Source organism: Centropristis striata, chromosome 17 (genome assembly GCF_030273125.1).
Source record: "Centropristis striata isolate RG_2023a ecotype Rhode Island chromosome 17, C.striata_1.0, whole genome shotgun sequence".
Lineage (NCBI taxonomy): Eukaryota > Metazoa > Chordata > Actinopteri > Perciformes > Serranidae > Centropristis > Centropristis striata.
The window spans coordinates 10,189,902-10,216,470 of record NC_081533.1 but is presented as its reverse complement, the minus strand read 5'-3'; the positions used below and the strand labels follow the sequence as shown (position 1 = coordinate 10,216,470).

Here is a 26,569-nt window from a genome sequence, read left to right as displayed (position 1 = left end):
AACGCAAAAAAGTGAAACCACCCTCTAGAGTGGACATCTTAATAACGCTCCACCATTGTTTTTCCGTCTAAAGGGTTGAAAACGCAAAAGTGTGCTCTGATCAGCTCACGCTGGCTCTCGTCACGTAGGTGTTTACATAACAACCATGTGCAGTCCAGGCAAACGACAACAAATATGTCGGACTTTTTCCATCACTCGGATATTTGAGTTTCCCTAGCAGCTCTGATAACTATCCAGGAGTCATTTCAGCAGTGAAGACAGGACTCCCAATCCACTCCGCTTGTGCCTTTGCGCCCTTTTTTTTCTCTTTTTTAACAATCTGTTTATCGGATTTTACATTTTAATAAAACAAACAAACAAACAATACTGTTCCATACACCAGTAATTGCAAGTGAATACAACATACTACAGAACAGACACCAACCCCCCACCCCCCTCCACGTCCTTGTAATCTAACATTATTTGCAGCAATAGCTTGACCTCCTCGTCTGTTCAGACAAAAATGTCTGAAGAGAAAGAGAAGTAGGAAAGAAGAGAAGCTCTTGGCTGTGTTGTGTGGCGGTGCTTCACAGTATCGTGGCGTGCATACTACATAACATTTCAAAGACTTTCAAGTCACCATATGCACGCAGATTTCCCCTTAAAGGTGCTGGTCTAAACGCGGAATAAAAAGCAAGAACACAACGCCACTTTTGCGTTTTCTGTCCAGATCGTCTCCATCTACACAAGGCCTGACTCGGCCATCGTCGATGACCTAAAGAAACACAGTTGGCATCTACACGGCTGTGTTTCGTGTGAGTAATGTAAATAAATCCTGCAATCAAACTCACGAGAGTATCTCAAGGCAAAACATGCTTTCCAGAGGTCTGAACACAGCATTGAAGGTCTTACCTGGAAAGTTCCTGCAGCCTCCTGCAGTGCTGCCCCTCCTCCACTCTCCCTGATAGAGTGAGGAGCTCCATTTCTTCAGCTGGGTGTTCTGCAGGGCGTCAGCCGTCAGGTTGCAGAGCTCCAGACGACTGAACTCGCGCAGGAAGTCGTTAAAGGACATCCTGCGAGACAGAGATAGATGCACTGTTAGGACAAAGTTAGTTTTCCATCACAAAGTCCAAGACTTGAACCCTGTTACAGATGAAAGATGATGCTGACATGTTAAACATATACTACCTGCTGCTGAGAACATTAACCCTCTGAGCCCCAGAGGCAACGTATGTTTTATTTTAAAAATCACTAAAAATAAACTGTTTATTGTAGAAAGAAACTGTAAAAACAGGCATTATTGTCGGAAAGTTCAAATTCCGACAATAATGCCTGTTTTTACAGTTTCTTGATCCTTGAACAGATCATAGGTTATGAAAGATTTCATTAGAAAAAGTAGAAAATAAGCTTAAAATTTCTGTCAGAATCACTTTATTCTACATGTGTCATTTAAAACGTAGACAAAAATAAAGTGTTTGTTATAACTAGATCCTGTTAAAAAGATAAAATTCTGCTCCTCAGCAACTCTGTGAAGCCATGATTGATTCTGCTGAGACAAACAGCCACGTGACAAATATTCACTGAAGATCTGTTTACACAGAGCTGAGAGGAGAGGACAGGAGAGGCTGGAAACATGCACAGAGTTCAATATGTATAACATGTGGAGATAATATTTTTTTTCCAATATTCATGACAATTGTGGGCACTTGGAAAAGTGTTTATATATAAATTCCATTTTATTCCAAGTTTTAAAAAATCATTTATCAGAGAAATTCAACTTTGTTTCATTTCTTTTTTGATGAATTATGTCATTATAACTGTGTTATTCTGCACTAAAGACATGTTTGAGTTGTTCCGCCCTTCTAGCCATGATTGTGCTGATTCCATAGAGCTGCAGGACTTATAGATTTTATATCTTTTTTATATATTGCAGTGAAATACAAGGCCACAGTGAGTAAAATGGAAACAGAGCAGAAAACGCCCTGAAACAGCTTGTTGGGGTTCAGATGGTTAAAATATATCACTCATATTATAAAGAAAAACACAGGCATGTAAAATAAAAAATGTTCTTGTGTGGATAATGAATAGAAATAAAATAGTTAATAAAAAAAATAATGTGTGTTTGAGGGGTATACGAATAATTTCCTTTCATCAGATGCAAATATTCACAGGAAATGTAAATTTTGTTGGGTTATATTCTGGAAATGCCCTTATTGGAGATCTCACAGCAGGTGATTTTAACTCAGCTTTTAAAGAAGCATTAATGACTCCAAGTGGACAAGAAGACTCACCAGAATTCACCGTCCTCGCTGCGGTTTTGTAGCCGGCTTTTGACGGATCGATCCACGCTGTCCCACTCTCTGGAGCTGAAGATTTCACAAAGAAAAACACACGAGTGCACAAAAAAAATGTAACTACAGCAGCATATTTCTTTTTTATTTGTACTTTAAATTCACAACTAACTCAGCAAAAACCTTAAAGTTGCTTCACACAGACTTCACTGCATCACTAAAATAATATATGTGGTTTTAAATCTTTGCACTGGGATTCAACTGGGAAAGTTTTACGCTCACTTAACTGTGAAAAGTGTTCAGAATGCTCGATTTGACTGTGACATAACTTTAGCAGCGGGGGGAAGCTTTCTGGTATTTGTACTTTCATAACTCTGGTGAAATATTATGTAACCCCTCATATTTGACTTCCCAACGCTGAGCACAGCTGAGCAGCCCAGCTATCACCCCTCCCCCTCTGGTTTGTCCTTTTTTTGTTTGTTTCTAGGATCAGAGTAATGCCACAAAAGATACTTTGACTCACAGTCTCCCCCACAAACTGAATTTGAATCCTACATACAGTAGTACCTGTTTGTCTGTTAAAAAACTGGGAAAAATGTGTGTTTTTGCAGTGCAGTAAGTATAAAGTGGAATCCCACCTGTCGCTCCAGGCTCCGGTCCACTCCACTTCCCCCCAGGGGTTCCTAATGCGAACCAGCTTGGTCGGGCTTCCTCTGTACACCACCTGAGGGTGGAGGGACATTTGCTGCAGTTTAACAGTCTTTTTCTTGTGCAGAAAGGTTCAAACTGTGTGAAATGACCCAGAAGCCACGATAAGAGCTGGTAGAATCCTCTAAATGTTAAAGAAAGATGCTTTAAACCTCTGAACTTTACCAACCTGCTTGCAAAGTATGTTTAGTTTAAACGATCGCCAAAAATACTGCGTTTATTGTTTTACAAAACTGTAAAAACAGGTGTTATAGTCAGAATTTTAACTTTCCAACAGTCCTTGAACAGATCATTGGTTATGAAAGTTTCTGTTAGAAAAAGTAACCAAAATGAAGCCTTAAATTGTGATTTTTTTCTGTCGAAATCACTTTATTCTACATGTCTTATTTAAAATGTTGCCAAAACAAAGTGTTTGTAATAACTAGATCCTGTTAAAACATTAAATTCTGCTCCTCAGAGACACTATGAAGCCATGATTGATTCTGCTGAGACGAACGGTCATGAGACAAATATTCACTGAAAATCTGTTTACACAGAGCTGAGAGGAGAGGACGGGAGAGGCTGGAAGAATGTAAATAGTTCCACATGTATAGCATGTGGAGACACAATTTTTTTCTAATATTCATGACACTTGTGGGCACTTGAAAAAAATATTGTTTTATTCCAATTTTTATAATAATTTATCAGAGAAATTAAACTTGTGTTTTTTCTTTTTTTATGATTTACGTCATTATTACTGTTCATCTGCACCAAAAACATGAGTTGTTCCCACTTCTAGCCATGATTGTGCTGATTCCACAGAGCTGCAGGACTTATAGATTTTCTATATGTTTTATATATTGCAGTGAAATACAAGGCCACAGTGAGTAAAATGTAAAAAGACAAACATAGTAAATGCTAGTGCCATTGTCTTGAAATAAGGCTGTATGTGTAGGAATTATATCTTAAAGCAGGCAGAGCTGCAAAAAAAATGTATTTTGTAAACTGCAATAAATTCATTTGCAAAGGTTACAGTTTTTAACAATAAAGTTACTTCATTGCAAAAAACATGTCTTATTTAAAATGTAGCCAAAAATAAACCATTTGGAATAACTAGATCCAAGAAGTTTTCTTTTAGTATGTGTGTTTGAAAGATAAAGAGTAAAAATAATTTGAAAAAATCAAGTAAGTAGCTTAAGAATTCAGTCAGAATTTTAGATTTTCTTACACTTCATACTGTGTTTTTTTAATTATTGGATCAGTTTTAGCTTTCATAACAATAAGAGATGAGATTTTCTCCGTCACCTCGTCCACACCAGTCACAGAGTAGGCGTGTCCCTTCACCAGCTTCTTGAACGTCACGGCCTCCATGTCTCTTGTGTTGGTGATCTGAGGACAAAGAGCAAAAACAGAGGTCACTGACGTCTTTCACAAAGTCACAGGAGACAGTATTCGTCGCGCCACATGTGACAATCTACCGTCAATAACATAACTCGGCTAATTGGATGACATCAGCAAACTTCAAAGAGCGAGAAATTCATTCGACTTTCTCTGGTTGTTTTAACTAAGTCATAAAACAGACGTGGCTGCAGTCACACCTTTAAATAAAACTGCAATAAATTAAAGTGCAAAGGTTACAGTTTTTTACAATTAAAAAACAAACATTTCAGCTCTCAAAAGCAATAAAAAAGCAATAAAATGGAAATATATATATATATATATATATATATATATATATATATATTTAAAGATAACAAAGCTATCTGTCGACAGAAGGGAAAACTTTTACTTTAAAAAAAGTAAATAAATAAATAAATAAATAAATTGTAACAAATAAATAAAATGTAGTGCCAAAAAACCCTATAGTAAAAATCATTAAATTTTCTTGTAAACAAATGTGCAACCTTAAATGGCGAGAAATTAATTTGACTGTCTCTGGTTGTTTAACTGAGTTATAAAACAGACATGTAAACTTCAATAAATAAATATGCAACGGTTAGAGTTTTTAATAATAAAGTTACTTCATTTCAAAAAAGATTTCAGCTCTCAAAAAAAAGAAGAAGAAAAAAAGAGATGACAAAATGATCTGCCAACAGAACCAGAAACTTGTACTTAAAAGAACTTAAAAGTTTTTTTCCTTTTTTGTTTTTAGGAAAATGTGCTTGAATTTAAAAATGCTAGTGCCATTATCTATAGGTCAGGCTGTATGTTTGGGAATAATATGTGAAAACCTGTACAGCTGCATAAAAAAAACATTAAATACAAAGAAAATATTATTTAAAACCCCAACCCCTGAAATAAATGAAAATGCAAAGGTCACAGTTTTTCACAATAAAAGTTTCAAAAGTTACTTCACTGTAAAAATGTCAGCTCTTAAAAACAAGAAAAATAGCAATAAAATGGAAAAAAACTTGTATCTAAAGAAAGCAAAACTATCTGTGTATATATATATTTTTTTGTATGTATGTACTCCCAGACTAAAGACCAGAAGAACATAAAAATTTGTAAACAAATAAATACAATACAATAAATGCAAATGTAAAGGCTACAGCTTTTGCTATTCAGGATATTGTTTAAACCTCGAGGAGCACGAACCTCAGCCAAGGCTCATGGTGCATTCATGTGCGTTATAATTTATTTGGTATTTGTCTTCTTTTATGCCAGTTCTTCCAACCCAGACTGAGCAGCACTGATTACAGAGAACGACCTTCGACAGAGTTCAGTCCCCTCAGTCTGCAAACATCCGATGAGTTGGAGAAATAAACTGAATTGATCCCAGCTGCAAACATTTCCCCTCCAGCCTCCCGAGTCCCGATCCTCACTGCCCTCTGCTGGTCCCAGATCAGATTCCCAACATTCTTCTACCATGACAGAACCCTTTTTTAAACATTTCTGAAGTGGGAGGATGAAAAGTGATCAAAAATGACCATTATTCATAAATTACAACCTATGCAAGCACTTGTTTGGTCTATTAGAAGTGTTTAAACATCACAACTTACTGTTGTGATGTTTTTATTGTTTGCAAAAACTGACAATTTATGTATTTCCTCCATTTATCAGAATAACTGGGAAGTACAGTTTCTCCTAAATATCACATAAATTTCTTTCCATTGTATTTATTTTAATTTTATTTTATTATTTGTAATATTATTATACGTTTATTACATATGCTTTTCAATATTTTTAATTTATATTTGTAATATCTTTTTAATTTTTTTCTCTTTTTCCTTTGCTTTTATATTTTATATATAACATTTTAATATATATTTATATTATTTATTTTTTATTCTTTTTCCTTTGCTTTTATATTATAAAAATCTTTTTTCTATCTTTTCCTTTAATGTATGTTTTTCTTTTTTTGTTTGGGGTGGGGGTCGGCATACAGTATGCTCTGTTTGTTCTGTTTGTCTTTGTATGTTTATTACAAGAAAATAAATAAATAAATAAAATAATGACAGCTAATGAATAAGATATATGCTTCAGCTAAAGGAGAATTTGCTGTCATTTGTCTAAAATTAAGCTTGTGCAGCTTCTAGTGATGCAACACTCCCACAAGCTGTTTTTATTTTCACTTTGCTCATTAGCAAATACAAATATGAGATGTTAATTTCCAAATTGAAATAGTAAAAATGCTTAATTTAGTGAGTGAAGTCAGAATGTAGTTATTATTATTTAGATGGTGGCTTTTTTTCCATTAAGACTCTTTAAAATCTATTTAAAAAAACCTGATTATTGCTGTAGCTTCTACTAAATTCTTCTATTTGCGTATTTTTCTGTACTGTAAATATAAAGCAAGCCCCGGTAGCTCAGCTTACGTCTATGGAGCAGCCGAGCAGCGACCCTCTGTCTATGGCTCTGCTGATGATGCTGAAGAGGTCGGATGGAGCTTTCCTCAGCTCGTACATCTCCGTCACGCCGCCTGTGAAGTCCTCGAAGCCCTCGGAGGTGCTGCCGCCTGACAGAGCCTCATAACAGCCATTCAACCTGCGACACAAGCAGACAAATCAGGGTTTAAAGTTGTTAAATCAATATATATATATATAGGATTATTAAGGTACACTGAAAAAAAAGGATTACTTTATTAAAAATTTAAATTTCAATTGCTTAATGGTCTTGAGTGTTGAATTACAGTGAATTATATGTAAAAAGAAAATAAAAAAAATACAGATATTGCTGATTTTTTTTCCATAGTAAAATTTTAAGTTTTAAGTTAAAAAAATGTTTTTTAAATGTTGCCCAACAATACGCAGTTAAACGTTAACAACAGTAAGCTATTTCACAGATAATTTCCTTATATATATTATTTATTTATTTATTTATTTATTTATTTATTTATTTATTTATTTTTAATTTAACATTAACTTTAAGATTTTACATTAAAGAAACAGATTTTACATTCAGCAGTATGATATGTATTTTTTGTAGTTTTGTAATTTTACATTCAAAACCATTTAGCAAATTAATAATACTGTAAAAAAAAAAAAATCTTTAATGTCGCATTACAATAACTTACTGATTTCAACATCTATTTTACGGTTAAGGTAAAAAAATATATATCTTAAAAAATGTCATTTTTTAATGGGTTTTTACTTAATGTAGAAAACAAAACTACCAAAACACGTGTAAAATAATACAGTATTTTGTATGTATGAGCAGCCCTTAAATGGCTGAACATATATGTTTGTATGTAAACCTGCAGTCAAGGAGCAGAGACCCACTCACTGCTCCACACTGTGACACATCACCATGTATCAACACGTACCTACATACGAACAGAGAGTCTAACGGCATAAATCTCACGTTTACGTAACACTCTCTCTGTTCCTTCTCTGCTGTCCAGCTGGGAAGCAAACTTTACTTTACTTACACACACACACACACACACACACACACTCACACTCGTTCCCACAGACAATGCTCTGCTTTCACAGCTCACACAATTTACAACTTGAGCAACTTGAGAGCGCAGCTGCTCCAGAGGACAGCTGCGCTCTCAAGTGGCTCAGTCGCCCCATAAGGCCTTCAAGTGTTTATCAATCATGTTTCCAACACAGATTTTCTACATCTCACAAGCTCTCTTTGTACAAAGTCCTGCCACCAGCTTCATATTCACTAAACTTTAACTCGTGATCATCTGACTGAGATTGGGACCGGGACTGGGATTTGGATTAAATAAATGAAATTATAGTAATAATTATTATTATAATAGAAATAAAATTATATATATATTTGATTTCTTTTATTAGAAGTATAATCATTTTTATTAGAATATTATTATTATTATTATTATTATTATTATTATTATACACACACGTTTAATTCCTAAAAAAATTACTTTGAAATGTCTTCTTAAAATAATATAATGTATAATGATAAATATATTAAAATATATATATTTAACATTTAACAATATATTAATACAATTAATTGTAAAACAAAATGAAATTTTTCAAATGTATTACATTAATAATAATAATAATTATTATTATTATTATTATTATTATTAATAATAATAATAATAATAATAAATAATAATACCGTTTTGATCTATACAAATAAATTATTTAAAAAATAAAGAAATAAAATAATAATAATAATAATAATAAAATATATAAATAAAATAAAATGTAAAAAAAGGACAAATTATTTTTTTTACTCTCAAAAGTCTACTTGATGTATAAATTTAAAAAAAAATAAATTAAGAAATACATTTAAACATTTTTTTAAAAATCTGTTAGTACAATTTAATGTTGAAAAAAATGTTTCTTTCCTCTTAAAAAAATTCTACTTGAGCACAGTATTTGAGTTAAAGTCATGACAGATCAGTCTCAAGTTGCTCCATAAGGCCTCCAAGAGTTTACATCTAGAAACTGTCTCTGTACAAAATCCTGCCAGCAGCTTCATATTCACTAAGCTCAACTTGTGATCATCTGACTGAGAGGTGAAACCGGGACTTTATGCCATGTTTACATCATGGTGGATTTACCGTACATGTGAGCTGCTAACTGGACTAAACAAGACAGAATGTTCACTTTATCCTCATACTGGTTAAATAGCAGCAATGCTGAATATAAGCAGTCACACATAATCCAAATGATCCCTTTTAAAGCTAAATATGCCACATTTCATGTGGCTGTTCAATCAGTGCTGATGGTAAATTTAGCCCATTGAAGCGATAAATTCCTCCGTGAGTTTGACCGAGTTTGAAGGTGCAAAATCCGTTGTTCTTCCATCATTTGAGGTGAAGAAGATGTGTGCAGTGCATCCTGGTACATGTAGGCCCTGCCACCCCTCTTTACATACACGCCTGATTTATGATGATAAAAAAGCAGTTTACAGCGAAAACCACATTTTCTCATCCATTATTTTTCCTCCTTTTGCATATGAATATTTCTGCATACTGGGGTCACTAAACAGTCTGTGAATTGCATAGATAGAGTATCACTGGAAAGCTGAGTCAGTCCCTGGTTCATTGCAATAAGAGCCTTTCTTGAACTTTGACCTCACTGTATAAAATGAGCTGCTGTCACCTCTAGGATGACCACAGCCTCATGAAACTTTACAACCACAAACTAGAGACCTGGAGCATTCAGAGGGTGTATGGCTCTCCTAGGTGTATTGATAATAAGAGGGTTTCTCAGCAGTTTAGAGAAGAGAAATGCTCGTCATCCATTTGCTCAAAAATACAGAAATCTCCAAAAGGTTTTGGTGTATAAATGTAAAATTTTGTGATATTTTGGAGGGTTTTGAGCATTTTTATCCATTCTTGAACTTAAAAAAGGTCTAATTCAGCACCAAATGCGTGTAACAAATGGTATCAAAAGTTACCACTGGAACCAGCTATACACCTTCTGAATGATGACTCTCAGCTCTCCCTCGGGGGAAAAACACGTAAAATCTGGCTGGCAGGTCTGACAGCGGCAAAGAAAATTGTTGTTCAACGCTGGAAACCTCCCCATGACATCTCAAAAACTCACTGGCTTCGAAGCTTCTTGGACATTGCATACCTGGAGCTATCAACAGCAAGGATAAACAATGCTAAAACAAGCACAATTACAGCATGGACAGATCTTATATCTGACCTAACAGAACTTTTAATGAATTAGCACAATGCTGGGTGGTGAGTGGGTGGAGGAGGGAGGGGGGTGGGTGAAGGAGGGAGGGAAGGAGTGGGAGGGAGGGAGGGGGGTTTTGGGGTAAAATGTTGAATGTAAAGTGGAATGTACTTGGAATAGATCTGTTGTACATGAAATTCAAATAAAAAGTTAATAACAAAAAACAAATGGTATCAAACCTAAATTTGTTACAGCAACTTATAGTTGAGCTGGAAATGGACTTCAGGAAGCCAAACATTAATGTTCTGAACTCTTATACACCTTAATAGGTTTACTTAATTGATTAATTGAGTCGTTTTCATGAAAGACTTATGACCAGAACACCTTGACACACAGTGTTGGTTCATTTGGTGCATTTATTGTTGACCTGCCCACACCTCCAATTCTCAAAAAAAAAAAAAAAAAGTTATACTATGTTATATTTTATTTATTTTGATATATACATGAATATAAGACTTTTTTAATTACAAGTATAATCATTTTTTATATTGTTTTGACACATTGTTCTATTATATTTTACATATACATATATATATATATATATATTACATATTATTATAATAATAATTATTATTATCATTTATTAATTAATAAAAAAGTACACTCAAATTTCTTCAAATAATAATACGTATAAAAATACTTTACTATACTATACTATAATAATATCTAAATATATATATAACAAATTATAGAAATTAATTTAAAAAAATAGTAAAATATATTAATACAATTAAATGTAGAAAACTGTAATTGAAAAAACATAAATAAAAGATTTAAAAATAAAGAAATAAAATAATAGTAATAAAATATATAAATACAATAAAATGTACCAAAAAAAGAGACTTTTTTTACTCTCAAAACTGTACCTAATATATAAATAAAAAATTAAACAAATTAAGAAATAAATAAAATAATAATACTTCTACGTGGCATATGTTTTTGACCTGTTATCCCCCGCCCACCCCGAATTCTCTATAAAAGAGGCAGAATAATGAAGGGTTTTAAGACACAAAAAAGTGCTGATAATGTGTGTCAGTCTTACTTGGCGTAGGCTTTTTCCAGCAGGGCGCTCCAGAACTCGGTGCCCTCTGCCGAGTGGACAAACAGCAGCTTCCCGTCCTTCACCGGCAGCCGGTCATCGATAATCACCTCCACCCACTCGCCAAACTGCCAGAACTGGTGTGACAGATGAAATAAAACACAGATATCAAAGCTCATCTTACAAACAGGGTTTATACAGATTATAATTAAGATTCAGATACAGTATGAAGCAGATAAAACGAGATATTATCAGCAGGAAAGCAGTTCATCAAACGCAGAGGATTAAATTCCAAGAGATAAACTGAGACTTATTTAGATTTATGGTGCATATAAACTAATAAATGTAGTGGAGTAAAAAGTAGAGCATTAAGCAGCAGGAAAAGGAAATGCTCCAGGAAAATAAAGTACCATTTTACAAATACAGGTGCATAGATAAGATAAATAAATAAATACTATTAAATGTAAAGAAATATTACAGATTTTATTTTTTACCCTCAAAATTCTACTGACTAAATCAATAAAACAATAGTACAATTAAATGTAAAACAAAATTGTATTTAATTTTTTTACTCTAAAAATTCTTCTTGATTTATATGAATAAAAATTGTAAAATAATTAATAAATAAATGAAATAATAATTAAATATATAAATACAATCTAATGATAAAAAATACAAATTAATTTTTGACTCTCAAAAGTCTACTTGATATATAAATAAAAATACAAAAATACAAAAATGAATTAATATATAATAATAATTATTATTATTATTATTATTATTATGATACAAAATAAATGAAAACAATAAAAAAAACATTTTATTAAAATAAAAAAATTTTACCTTCAAAATTCTACTTGATCTATATAAATGAAAATTGAAATAAATAAATACAATTAAATGTTAAAAAAAAAACTGTTTTACTCAAAAGAAAAAAAAAACTGAGTAAATATCCTTAATTAATTTCCACCACAAATCACACATCAATCAGCCCTGCCTTTTATCTGGTACAGCCTTATTTATCATGCAGCTGGCTGAATCTACTGAGGCGCCATTCAGCTCTTTTGTTCATTGGTTATAAATATGGAGCACAGGAACAAAAGACAAGGAAGAACCTGCAGCTCAGCACATTTTTAACCAAACAAAGAGATGGAGACGGTAAGAAGACGTCTGAGAAATGCTGAAGTTGCCATTCTGCTGTTGTGTTCAACCCTAAAATAAATACAGATTAAATGGGAAACTCCCACGCCGATAATTTACATATCTCCAAACCAACCCTGCAAGCAAATAATGAGCTTACAAGCCAAAGTAGATGTGATTTGCCGCACCTTGTTTACTATATCAAGTCAGTTGAATAACAAATAAGAGAACCTAAGACACTTTAGATGTTGTTTTCCTTCATTAGATGTTTACAGATGTGTCTGTGTGCCTGTTGGCCAGCAGGGGGCAGAAGAGATCAGCTCAACATATGAAGAGACGTTTGGATGGAAGGTGTGGGGGGAAATGTGGCATAAAGCCAGTGTAGGAGCTTTTTCATTAGTTTGATATTATTATTGTTTACTTTGTATTTATTTTGTGTACACTAGGGGCACTAAGCACCAAACCAAACAGGTCATTGATAAAGTAGCAGGTGGTAGTGACAGGTAATGCACCTGAAGGGACACAGTTTTTCACCAGAGCAAAGAGAGGCAGTTTGTTTGCTTTGAACTGAAAATTAAATTAACCAAAACGTGGATCCTGTCTGGACAATGGACTCCTTTTTGCCTGAGTACATCGTGATCGAACTGGTGCATCAGTGGCCTTTTGTGCAAGTTTTAAAAGTGAAAGAACTTTTTTACAAATAGCCACTACAGCCAGAGAACATTTAGTAAGTAAAGTAAGTAAGTTTTAGTAAGTAAAACTGGTTCAAAAAGTCTGAACTAAAGATGTCTTGAGTGTTTGTAGTCAACTTCTGCTGCAACACAACCCAAAGAACATGCTTTTAATTTGAAAATCCTCACAGATTCAACACTGCAAAAAGTAATGTTTAAATAAGATGAAATAACTTAAATCAATAAAATACACACTTGTTTATTGTCTGACAAGATATGGGGCTGTTTATTTGAGAGCACTTTACTGCTTTTTCACCAAAACGTGGATCCTGCCTGGACAATTGACTTCTTTTTGACTAGCTCTATAAGCCAAAATGTCAAAATGTTTTGAGTGTTTGTTGTCAACTTCTGCTGCAACACAACCATAAGAACATGCTTTTAATTTGAAAATCCTCACAGATTCAAGTCAGAGCTGTACATGAGTTCAACACTGCAAAAAGTAATGTTTAAATAAGATAACATAACTTAAATCAATAAAATACAAACATTGTCTGACGGGATATGGGGCAGTTTATTTTAGAACATTTTACTGCCTTTTTACCTTTTGTTTCATCCTAATATGATAATATAACTAATGAGATTTTACTGAGAGTAACTTAAAAACTAGAATTACAAACTGATTACAATCATGTGTATCTACAACTTTTGCTTCAGCCTGGGCTTCAGAGGGTTAATCTGAGGGATAAGTCCCGCCATTACGTCGACTGAGAAACCAGTAGACTCATGCAGAAAAAACCTGGAGGCAGGAATAGCTGACAGTGCAGCGATACAGAAATATTTCTTTGTCGATGTAATTAGGTTTGTAGAGCAGAGAAAGAGGGGGATGGAAGCAATAAAAAAGAGACAATAAAGAGCCACAGCTGTGTATGAATGTCTATATGTGGATTTACAGATTGCTCTTCATGTCAGCATGTGTGTTTATGTGCTGGATGGATGAATTCTGCATGCTCTGCAGAGCTGAATCCACCTCTGGGAGGAGCTGTGTCACAACACGGCCCACTGACAACACGCACACACACACACACACACACACACACACACACACTTGCCCCTGGCACACACAACTTCCTCATTTGACTCTTTTGCATTGAGCAGTGTGGGAGCAACACCCAGCCTCACTGAGGGAAATGATCTCTTGCCACATCTGTGTCAGGACTAGGGTTGGGCATTTATAAGAAACCTGCAAACTCGATTATCTATAACATTAAGGATCAATTAATCGATTAATCGCTTGCATGCATACAAGGCAAAATAAAAGATATACAGTCATGGAAAGAACTTATTAGACCATTGTTTTCTTTCTTGATTTGATTTCAATACATATTGTACAAATACAATAACAACAAAAATAGCTCATAAGAGTTTAATTTAATTTTTCATTTTCCATGGTTTTCTTGTTAATAACCAAAATCATTATCAAGAAAACTATGGAAAATGTCTAGATATCAGCTCTTGAATTAAACTCTTATCAGCTATTTTTGTTGTTATCTTTATATTTGTCCAAACAAATGTACTTTTAGTTGTACCAGGCATTAAAATGAACAAGAAATTGAAGAAAACAAGGGTGGTCTAATATTTTTTTTTTCATGACTGTACATACAGTACTGTGCAAAAGCCTGTTTTAATAACAGACGCTTTTATTTTGAAAGGACGAAAAGAGACTTGATCCTGTCGATCGTAAAACTAACTCAACTGAGATTAAACTGTAAAGATAACGTCAAGGAGTTCAATGTTTTATGTTTTAGCCCCCGAAGAGGCATGAGGTTAGTTTTCTATGGAAGAAATCTATCTTTAACCAAGAGTGTAGATTTTCAGTTTAAGAACATGATTTTAGTCCTTTTCAGTGAAACAGCTCCTTCTCATGCTCAGATTATTCTCCTCATGCTCACATGTTGTGCTCACATTTAGATTTCTGCTGCTTTCTTTCAAAATGTTGCCTTGAACTCAAAAAACATTTCGCTCGCATTCAAATATGTCCTGTGTGCGCTCAAATCTAACGTGCATGCCCTCAGAACAAGCACGTCCTCTCAGGTTGATGTAACTGCTCAGACTGAAATTGTCCCTCAACCTGCGCTTATAATAGTGTGTTTCACCAGCCAATAAGGAGACAGCTAGAGTGTGGACCAATCAAATGACGGATGCTGTATTGGGCCCATTATGAGCTCCATAGGGGCGGTATTGTCTGTTTGTAAAACTGCTTCTCTCTTAAAATACACTAATTTACCATATTAGCCAGCTATTTGAATCCTCACCTATTTAAGATGCCAGCATATTTATGTATAATTAATCTTAAATAATCCTAAAAAGAGTTATCGTAGTGTAGATTTTCGGAGTGCACTTCAAATCAAATTAAAAAATACACAGATCCGGGCGTCCTGGTGGCGCACCTGGTAGAGCGCGTACCATAGAGGCATTGTCCTCACAAGCGGGAGGCCCGGGTTCGAATCCGACTAGGAGCCCTTTCCCGCATGTCTTCCCCTCTCTCTCCCCTTTCACTCTGTCTCTGTCAATAAATCCCAAAAGTGGCCAAAAAAATATCTTTAAAAAATACACAGATCCATTAAAAATTCCACGTGATCGACCAGATTCATAACGACCATTAATCGATCATGGATTCATTATTCCCATCTCTAGTCAGGACTTAAGCCTTACAGCGTGAGAAACCCTCAACTCAATCACACACTTCCCGTGTGCTATAATAAGAATATGAGAGAAGATTCTGCCCCAGTTTGGTTTCATTTCTTTCCGACAGAGATAGCTGAGATTGCCTGGTTCATAATTCATCCCTCCTCCTTTTGTTTGCCTCCTTCACGCAGACTTTTTTTTCTGCCCTACTTCAATTAAGATTCCCACTGCCAGCGCTCGTAATTACATTTCGGGATGACTCATCCAGGTCTGGGTAATTTATCCAGAGGCTTAAAAAGATCCAAACTGACACACAAAGGGGGAATCCCTGGAAGACTCAGCAGCACACAAGCTGGGAACGGAGGATTGGAAACATGCTCGGGCAGAAAGAGAGAAAATGAGAAACTGCAAGTAATGGAAACACATTTGTTGGCTGCGGTGCAAACACCATGAGGAGAGGCTCAAACTAAAACTCACAATAGAAGAGGTCCATGAAAGTAGGGCAACTCTCACTTTACCAAACAGAAAGCAGCCACATGTGTATTTATGAGCCGTTTAGCTTTCAGGCTTGTACATTAAACACATGCATGCGTTTACAAGCCTTTAGAGCAAATCAGAGTATTACTTCCACTCATTCCAGCAGAGAGAACAAGGATGAGTTCATATATATATATAGTATATATATATATATATATATATATATATATATACTATATATATGGTGGAACCTGTTACAGTGATCACGTCAAGTTGTGGAATGTAACTAAGTAGTACTGTACTTATTGGAGGTGTGAATCAGCAGAGGCCCCATGATTAGATTTTATCCCGATACTTGAGTCATAATATGATATTATTGCGATTTTAAGCTTCTTGCGATATGGTGAGTATTGCGATACAATATATTGCAATTTACGAAACTGTTTAACTGCATTTTGTCTCCACAAAATTAAATTCAATCAAGAATTGTTTTGTCAAATAGGAGAGAAAATTCTCAGTCTATTCATCTCACTTCAGTCTTTTTATTTCTCCACAATGAGAGTCAAACCCACAGACTGACCAACAAAGTATTCAGTCAAACTGAACTGAACTGATATCAAACATGTTGGACGACAACAACTGCAGCATTTTATCAAACTTTCAAGAACTTTAAGCTTCACTGCTGTTGAGTTTTTTGAATGAAACATAAAAAAAGCCTAACTTTGCAGTGTTATTTTGACAACTTCCCAATTATGTAACTTTATACTTCTTCTTCACTACATTTTAGAGGCAAATATTGCACTTTTTATTCCGCTACATTTACCTGACAGCTTTAGTTACTTCTCAGGTCGAGATTTAACATCAAAAAAAGGGCACAAAAAAAAAAAGAAAAAAGAAAAGGAGAAATAAAAATAGAAATACTGTACTGTACTCAAAGTATTTAAAGGTCAGGTAAAGTAAAAAAAAAAAAAAGAAGAAGAAAAAATTGAATTACTGTACTTAGTGGTAAAGTAAACGAGGGGGAAAAAGAGAGAAAAGAAAGAAATACAATAACTGTAATTAGGGATAAAGTAATGTAAATAAAGCAGCTTCATAGAATTACTACCCACTAAAAAAGCCAGCTTGATTACTTTAACCAAATTATTTGAATAACTGGAAGCTTTTGAATCCATATAGGATGTTGACTATATTACATTACACACACACACACACACACACACACACACACACACACACACACACACACACACACATAAATATATAACACAGAGTCCCTGGAAATAATCAGTGAAAATGAGCCAAACATTCTGCTCTCCCTTGGCTGACTTCTCTGTAATTGAGTCAGCAGCCCCAGCAGACAAGACATCTGTAAATGGTGGCTTTGTGTGTGTGTGTGTGTGTGTGTGTGTGTGTGTGTGTGTGTGTGTGTGTGTGTGTGTGTGTGTGTGTGATGGTATTTATTGATCCTTTGATACTAGATGAGCCAGCACTACAGCCCTGGAGCTGAATTTCTCAAGGACGCCTCAGAAAAGTGGACATTTAGCAACACAGATGATGAAATCTCCCTCAGGGTTGACGGATGGATTTCCCCAACGTCTGTGTGTGTGCGTGTTTGTGCGTGTTTGTGCGTGTGTGTGCGTGTGCGTGTGCGCGCATGTATATGTCTGCATGCGTGTGTGTGTGTGTGTGCATGCATGTGTGTGTGTTTTTGCGTGTGTGTGTGCATGCATGCGTGTGTTGATGTGTGTGTCTGTGTGTGTGTGCGTGTGTGTCTGTGTATGTGTGCATGTGTCTGTGTGTGTGTGAGTGTGTGTTTGTGTGTGTGTGTGAGTGTGTGTGTGTGTGTCTGTGTGTGCATGGGAGTGTGTGTGCGTGCATGTGTGTGTGTGTGTGTGTGTGTGTGTGTGCGTGTGTCTGATTTGGGCTCACATAAGTGATCGAGGATCTTTGTGTGTGTCGGTCGGTTCCTTTGCATGTAACGTGTGTGTTTGATGTGTGAGTGCTTCCGCTCTGTTCCCCTCTTTCACTTCCTTCTTCACTCTCTCTCTTCTTCCCTTTATGCTTGCCTCTCTTCCACGTCTCAACACTTGGCAGGCGGTCAGTCTGGTTGGCAGGAAACCTCTCACTGCATCACAGAGGGCAGCTGACTCAGCTCAAAGTGCTCTCTGATGTCGGGAAAAAATGAAAGGTCGCACGAAACAAATGAATTCATCAAATATTCACATCCTGATTCTGCACCAGCTGAGTTTTCTGAGAACATGAGAGGATCATGAAAGGATGTTTAGCAACACATTTTGGCTTCAAAGTCGTTCCTGCCATGCAAACTAGCCGATGGAGGCTCTCCAGACAAGCTTGTGTAATATCAGAGGACTCACACTCTGACACAGATAATGAGGCATGTGAGATCACAGACACAGACCTTCCTGATGTCTGTATCTGCCCGCGGGACATCAGAGTTGATGTTTTTTTTCTTTCAGAGGCTGTAGCGGGCTATAGGACAAGGCTATAGAGAAGATACTGATAGTGTATGAAACTAGAAGAGCTGAGGAATCCAGTGGTACCAACCATGTCATGATATCAGTGGCGGGCGGTGCATTTCACACTTAGGTCTTCAGTGATGTCCAACTTAGTCAATAAATACCTTTCATTATGCCAGCATTTATAACACCAGGACTGGAGAGTAGTTAGAAACACACTGAAGCACTACTAGGCATTGCATCACCTCAGTTGTGTAGCCTACAAAATGGGCTCATCAGCAATTAAAACATATCTGGTATGCTACTGTCAAAACTTAAAAATAAAAGGGTCTTTAAAATTATCTTTCCAAAAAGTTTTATTAAATGAGTCCACAAAGAATATGCAAGCTTTAACAAGACTGTACAATAAATTGCAAAATCGCAGTTTAATATCAGAAAGACACTAACAAGACGGCCATACTTTGGCGACAGCAACACAATAAACAAGTCTCTTTGTAAAAAAACTTTTTCATGTCAAAACGTGATGTATCACGACTTTCTGTGACCTGTTGCTTTGAGTACAACCACACAGCTGCGCGAATGCGCCAGATTATTTACATACCGTTAACAGTCCCGGCCGGGTGTGACTCTGTTGATCTGCATAGCACTGCCGTGGCTCAAACTAGTAAGTATCCATATCCAATCACAGGACGCGTAAATGTCACGTTCAACGTGAGGCCAGCTAGAGGGCCTTACTGACACAACTCGTGATCTGATTGGCTATCGCAACTATCTATCAACTGTATTTGCCCGTTCACTTACAGTGCACAGACGCCCGCATTGTTGATTCTGAAGGCCCGGGCAGATTTCATACAGCCTGGCAACACAAGATAGCTGAATTCTGATTGGATAAAAACTCTAACCTAAAAACAACAGCACTGGAAGGAGCATAATATGACATGAGAAGAATATGAATACTTTTAGATATTTAGGGAAAGAAAATTAAAAATTAAATTAACCTTTATCATAATTATGATCATGATTTCTGGTTATGTTAGGCCAGCAGAGAAGGCCTTGCTGGCCCTGATGGCCCACCACTGCATGATATCCTGTCGGGAACGGGATAAATAGAAAATTTAGATATTTGAATGAAAAAGGGCTCTATTGGTAACCACAAGTCTCTTCTTTACATGATGATAAATGCATTGATGATTTAGGCAAAAACTACATTTCTCATGCATTATTTTTGCCTATTGCATATGAATATTTTGCACAATGGAATCACTAAAAGTCAGTGAATTGCATAAATTGGGTATCACCATAGACTGTCTGTAAATATGGACGCGGTCACAGTGACGTCACTTATTGGTTTGTGTACTGCCCGTTTGAAGCATCAACTTCCACGTAACTTTGTTTTTTGAAACTGAGAGAGACCATATTTGAACTGTGGAGGCACGAGGACGGGTCTATCTAAAAATAAACTCTTAACGCTTAAACAAAATGTACGTTAATTATCAGAGAAATTGACAGCCGACTCCTTGAAGTGTCTTTTAGGAGGCTACAACCGAACGCTGAACAAGACAAAATCACGACAAATAAGTTCACGGCTGTTCAGATGTACACAGCGTCATGGATATTGTTTTGCTTCAATTCTCTCCTGATGACGGCTCGCCATGTTAGCGTCATACGCTGCTTTATCATCTATTTTCTTCTAAATTGGACCATTATTTACACATTAACATATTGCTTGAAGAAGACTTGAAACTAGCGATTAGGACCAAAATGAGAAGTCGTCTCATTTTGTATTGAGATAGATAGGACCGGAGTGCTTTTACAACAACCTATTCGATTTTTGATTGCAGGCTGAAGGCACTTCTGGTTGTGCTTCACTGCTCAGACTGGGAGGTTGCTGCTTGGGTATCACTATTCTCGAGGGGTCTTGACCATTTTTTTCCATTCTCAAACAGAAAAATGGCATAATTTAGCACCAAATGGGTGTAACAAATGGTATCAACCAAGAATTTGCTGCAACAACTTATGGGACATAGTTGAGCTGGAAATGGACTTCAGAAAGCCAAACATTAATGTTCTGAACCCTTACACACCTTCATAGGTTTACTTAATTGACTAGTGAGCTGCATCTCAAATCTTCAGGTTCACAGCTTTCAGATGATGTTCACCACTTCTGTGTGGTATTTATTGTTGACCTGCTATCTCCCCTTAAAAACCCTCTGCCCACTGCCCACAACCCCCAATTCTCAATTAAAGTGGCAGAATGATAAGTGGATACTAAACAAATTTTTTTTTTTAATGATCAGGGCTGCAGCCAGACTTTTCTCCATCACAGGAAATTGCTTTAGAGATCAATCTGGCTGTACAAGGTTTAAAAAGGTGGGATATGTAAAGAATAATGAGCCTATTGCATACAAAAAACCCTACATATACAATTGTATTGTTAGTAAATTTCACAACTCTGTACAGACACATGTATTTTAATTAAAATGTGATTGTGTGGGAAAAGTGCATTATCCTTGTTCAGAAGGTCACCCACTCACACCACCAGCTGTGCATGCGCTCCCTAGACCAATAGGATTTCAGCAACTAAGTTTCTTAATTGAAGAGACAGATGCAGGCTCTCCTCAGTTCAGTTGTTGTCTTTCTAGGGGACACTGCTATTATATCTGAACTTTCATTGCAGTTTCATAGTTTATCATCTGGATTACACGCCATTTCATGTTTGGACTGTATTTTCTTTCCTTTTGTTTCATATCTGTGTGCGTCCTTAAGAGGTGAGTGCAGTGTTTCGTTTGTCTCTGTATGTTTTGTTGCCCTGTTTTAATTTTTATACTTATTCCTATATCATGTGTATATTGTTCAGTTTATTTTTCATGTTTATAATCAATATATGCATAGTTTATGTCGGACTTTCCCTCCCGTTAAGTTGTACTGTGAGCGGTTAGGCGTCAGTTAGGGACCGTCGTGTAATTACCTGTTCTGTGTGTGTTTAATAGGCCTATGCAGCGGCGGCTTTTCGTTCAAATATGTAAAATATTGACGGTCCCTTATTCGGTTAATGCTTCTCCTTACAATCATTAATTGCTGTTCAATTCGGTCATCATATATGTAATTTTCAAACTTGTTTATATTATATCATATTGTTTATCCATTACTGTTTCAGATGTTTAAACTTTCATATTTGTTTACATATTTATTTTTCTCTTTTCAGTTACCACACACACACACACACACACACACACACACACACATATCTGAAGATGCCCATAACATCTCATTCTAAATAAACAAGTGAGCAGAAAGAGTGTGAGAGTGTCATTGGACCGGCCAGATTACCAGCCTCATACCACTGTTCTAACAGGACAAACTGTGGCGGTGTACAGCCACTAGCAATAATTCATATCCATCATTTCAGTTGACAAGGGTTTCAAGTTTGGTGATTAGTAACCAACACCTCTTTTATAATCCTATTATTCTTTCTTGTATTTATTTACAACAACAAAAAAGAGGAAATTTGCAAGTAAAAGTGTGAGTGTAAGGATTCTAGTGTGCAGGCCGTTTTCAGTTGCATGTATTTGATTTCCAGATATAATATCATAATTATAAACCGCTGCTGCAATGATTTCCTTGTCGGATGTTAGACTGTCTTGTTCACCTGCCCACTGACTGCAGCACCTGTGTCACTGCTCCAGTGTGCAGCAGCTACTGAAGTGCATCAAATTTGCCTGTTGCTTCTGTGTGTGTGTGTGTGTGTGTGTGTGTGTGTGCGTGCGTGTGTGTGTGGAGTATTTGGTTTTGTATACTGAGCAAAGTTCAGCTGATAAGGCAGTCTGCCAGAGGCTCGCACCGTAATAGAAGAAACATTTTTGTCACAAAGCAGCAGGACTGGTCCTTCAGCTCTCGGCTCCATTAGATGCAACAGTGTTTGTTTGTCAACAGCAGTTTTGCCTAAAGAGACGAGACTGACAGACTAGGTTTAAATATTCTGTGTGATAAAGAAATGGGTGTTGGTCACTTGCAGAAAGTGTGCTTAAATCAGTTTCATGATGACTCAAATCCTGTCAGGTAAAGTTTATTACTGACTGACTGACTGGGCGTGGATCTGAAAGGTCAGTTATCTCGGATGACTCAGTGAGGTTTAACAAGCAATAGCAGGAGATTAAGAAAGAAAAATAACTCTTTAAAATCCTCATTGTTCACAGGAAATTCTGAGGAAAGACTCCATTAGATAAACTCTTCGCTGACTCACTGGTTCAACATATTGAGGAAGAAACTTCACATGAAGACTACAAGTGCTGCTAGTTTCATGATCAAATATCCTATAGATTTTAGTTTTTTTATTCATTTATTTTTAATTTAATTTAAGTATCATCCTGCAAATACTCAAAATGATTCAGATTAGAATTAAATGAGACGAAGTAAAGCTGGAAATCCTCACAGGAGTAAGCGAACACTTAGAATAATTAATCACTTACTAGCATTCAGCATGAATGTCTGCAGTGGATTGAAAATTGAGTTTTTTCAAGATCATAAAAAATACACACTTTATCATAGAAAAAAACTGTAGAAACAGACATTGTGAAGACAAATTGAACTTTTCCTATTTTCCTCCTTGAACGGATCATCAGTTACGAAAGTTTCCGTTAGAAAAAGTAACCAAAAGGAAGCTTAAAATTGTGATATTTCTGTCAAAATGTGTCATTCAAACAACAGTTATGAATTTGTAAAAGCGTTTGTAATAACTAGATCCTGTTAAAACATTAAATCCTGCTCCTCAGAGACACTGTGAAGCCATGATTGATTCTGCTGAGATGAACAGTCACGTGACAAATCACTGAAAATCTGTTTACACAGAGCTGAGAGGAGAGGACAGGGGAGGTTGTAAAAATTCAAAAAGAGTCACAAGTTTTTTTATGATTTATGTCATTATAACTGTGTTATTCTGCACAAAAGACATGTCTGAGTTGTTCCCACTTCTAGTCATGATTGTGCTGATTCCATAGAGCTGCAGCACTTATATATGTTGTATATATTTTATATATTGCAGTGAAATACAAGGCCACAGTGATTAAAATGTAAAAAGAGCAACTAATGCCCTTAAAACAACTCGGGTTCAGACGGTTATATAAAAAACTAAACTGCTTTGTTTTTCTTGCAAACAGCAAATGTATGATTAATAGGAAAAGAACTGAGCCGATAGCATCGAGGGACGTTCCTGTGACTCAGTTTCAAAACAGAAATGACATCATGAATCTAACCACAACGAGAGACTAACCAAATCATTTCCAGCAGCAACGTTTCTACTTTTAAGAAAACTCTCTGGATGTATTTCAGCAGCTGAACATGACGTTAGCTTGCCTGTACTGGAAACAGTCAAACAGACATGCAACTAAATAAACTTATCCTCAACTAAATAGTAACAAAACTATCTTTTTCACTGTCATAGTTTGCACCACCGGCTGTGCACCAAACAGGAAATGAAACAACAGGAAGGAGTTGTTGCAGAAATGAAGCGAGCTGACACAGAACTGCTCGTCTCAAATACAAATGCAAGGACTTCCCCCCAATTACAGGCAAATGTTGGTTTTCATTCACCTCCAATGTGACTCTAGTCTCTAGTTGTAAAGCTAATGTTACCTGGAAGTGAAAGATGCCACAATATCCCTGCCCAAAGCTCTGTCCATGAGGAACCACTCTGTGCAGGAGGTTGTCGTTTAAGGTCAGCGAGGCGATGGCAGCCAGCAGCCAGCAGTCACCTGAGGACACACACACACACACACACACACACACACACACACACACACACACACACACAGTTTTATTATCAGCACTGAATACCAAAACCTACTATAAGACATTTGAATGTAAACAAATATGACAGCAGGCTGTTTATGTGAAACAGGTGTTGGACAGAAGTTTCAAATAAAGCAGACTGACTCTACAGCAATCCCCAAATCTCCAGAGCAAAAAAAATCCCTTTCATTAAAGGAATAGTTCAGATTTTTAGAGATGAGGTTTTAGATGTTTAGCACTGAGGCTTGCCAATGTTTTGCTGTTGATGGGGGCAATAGATAAACATATTTTAGCTGCTTTACTTTGCAATCAGATGGCATTTACAGACAATTTACCGATTTAAAGCCACCAGACTTCTGTATTTATACTTTCTGTACTTATACTGTACTATTATAACTTGCACAACTCGGGTCTAACACTGCTTCAAACGAGAAGGATCTACCTCCAGTCTCACAGGCCACAAGACACTAGAAACACTATTTATGAGATAAATTACAATATAACATACTTTTTCAAATCTAAACCATGATATTTCCTAAACCTAACCAAGTAGTTTTTGTGCCTTAACCTAATCAAGTGACTGTTTAGAAGGTGTGTCCTGCAGATAAACACTCTTTTTAAACTTTTTAAAATTGAATTTAATGGGCAATATTCTCTGTGGAACGGTCCATATTCAACTGCTGACTCTCTCTACATTGTATATAATGTCCCTACATTTTTTTTGTTTAAATTGTTAATACTTTTATATGTCTACTTATTTATTTGCTCATCGCTTTCTTATAATTGTAGTTTATACTACTGTTTACTATTTATTGTTATTTTGGTATCCACTTTGCTGCTGTAACTCTGGAAATTTCCCCGTTGTGGGACTAATAAATTAAATCTTAATTTATCTTAATCTTAATCTTAGACCCACTTGCCTCAATCGTTTAGTGTGACTTTGGTGGTGTAAGGTGTTTATTGGGATTCACCAGAGTCACACATTAACACAAACAAACTAACCGACTAACTGACCAACAACTGCTGTGTTCCGTGAGGTTTTGTCATGCATAAACTTAAACAGTGCAAGTGGCGAAAATATTCCAAATACAGCAAAAACTTACTGTAAGACACATACATCTTTTATAAGATATATTACTGTTTAAAAAAATAAACTATGATCGCTTCCCAAACCTAACCAAGTACTTTTGGTACCTAAACCTGATCAAGTAACCAAACTGCAACGGTTTAGAGGAAGTGTCATGTAGTGGGTGTGTCCTATAGTGCTGTGTACCTGCAGATAGACCCACTTGCCTCATGTTGTAAGGGATTGATTCGGATTAACCAAAGCCACAGATTAAAACAAAGAAACTAACCAATTGAAGCAGATTGACAACTCACGTTTTCTGCAAGGTAAAATTTCTGTTTTTGTCAATGAAGTCTGGTGGCTATGAAGCGAGAATAGATCACAGCTTCAGTTCCCCTCAGACACACACAGTGTTTATGAGATAGCTTAGTTTTTTTCCAAATTCAAACCATGATTCTTTCCTAAACTTTAGCATGTATTTTTTTGTCCCTAAACCTAACCAAGTAGTTTGTGAGCCTAAACCTGGTCAAGTAACCAAATTGCCATTGTAAAATTACTGTTTTTCTCAATGAAGTCTGGTGGTTTTGAAGCGAGCATAGATCACGGCTTCAGTTCCCCCCACATTCATTTAAACAGGGCTCTCTGACACCAAGAAAAGGAGTGAAAATATTCTATATTTAGCGTACACTTACTCTACGTAATATACTATGAATAAGAACCTCACACAACCCCACTTCAAAAATCTGAACTCTCCCTTTCAGGTCATTCCTTCCCCTGAGGTTGAAATGCACTTGGAGGCTCAAGGAAGAAGACAGTCATAAAACTGGAATTTTCCCATTAACAGCTCAGTAAAGACAAGAGGCTGGAACTATGTTTGAACAAGCTTTGCCCTCTGGGAAATGGGAGAGGCACTTGTTCCACTGGAAAGGGGCTTAAACGACCACAGCTCCACAATAAGACGTTTCTGTTTCTGTTTCTGTTATGATGTATTGTGTTGCAAACATTTCTCCGTTAGAGAGCGGGAACACTCTGACTAATGTAGTTTTTACACATGCAGGCTGTCTCATGTGATCCGAGATAATCTCATCAAAAACAGTGCTGTTTGTTGTGCTATCTTTGAGTAGTTTAACATTTTGATTGGTCTATTCTCATATC

At 36.1% G+C, this 26,569-nt stretch overlaps 1 protein-coding gene across 1 annotated transcript in view; it reads right to left on the bottom strand.

Moving 5' to 3' along the window:
- The window catches only part of capn1 (calpain 1), a 51,480-nt gene that overhangs the window by 10,379 nt on the left and 14,532 nt on the right, over nucleotides 1-26,569 (bottom strand). The window contains exons 4-10 of the mRNA XM_059354325.1: nucleotides 24,193-24,311; nucleotides 11,115-11,248; nucleotides 6,773-6,941; nucleotides 4,263-4,346; nucleotides 2,909-2,994; nucleotides 2,271-2,345; nucleotides 892-1,052 (exon numbers count right to left, since the gene is read on the bottom strand). Coding sequence (XP_059210308.1) covers nucleotides 892-1,052; nucleotides 2,271-2,345; nucleotides 2,909-2,994; nucleotides 4,263-4,346; nucleotides 6,773-6,941; nucleotides 11,115-11,248; nucleotides 24,193-24,311 — 828 coding nt within the window. The remainder of the gene's footprint in view (nucleotides 1-891; nucleotides 1,053-2,270; nucleotides 2,346-2,908; nucleotides 2,995-4,262; nucleotides 4,347-6,772; nucleotides 6,942-11,114; nucleotides 11,249-24,192; nucleotides 24,312-26,569) is intronic.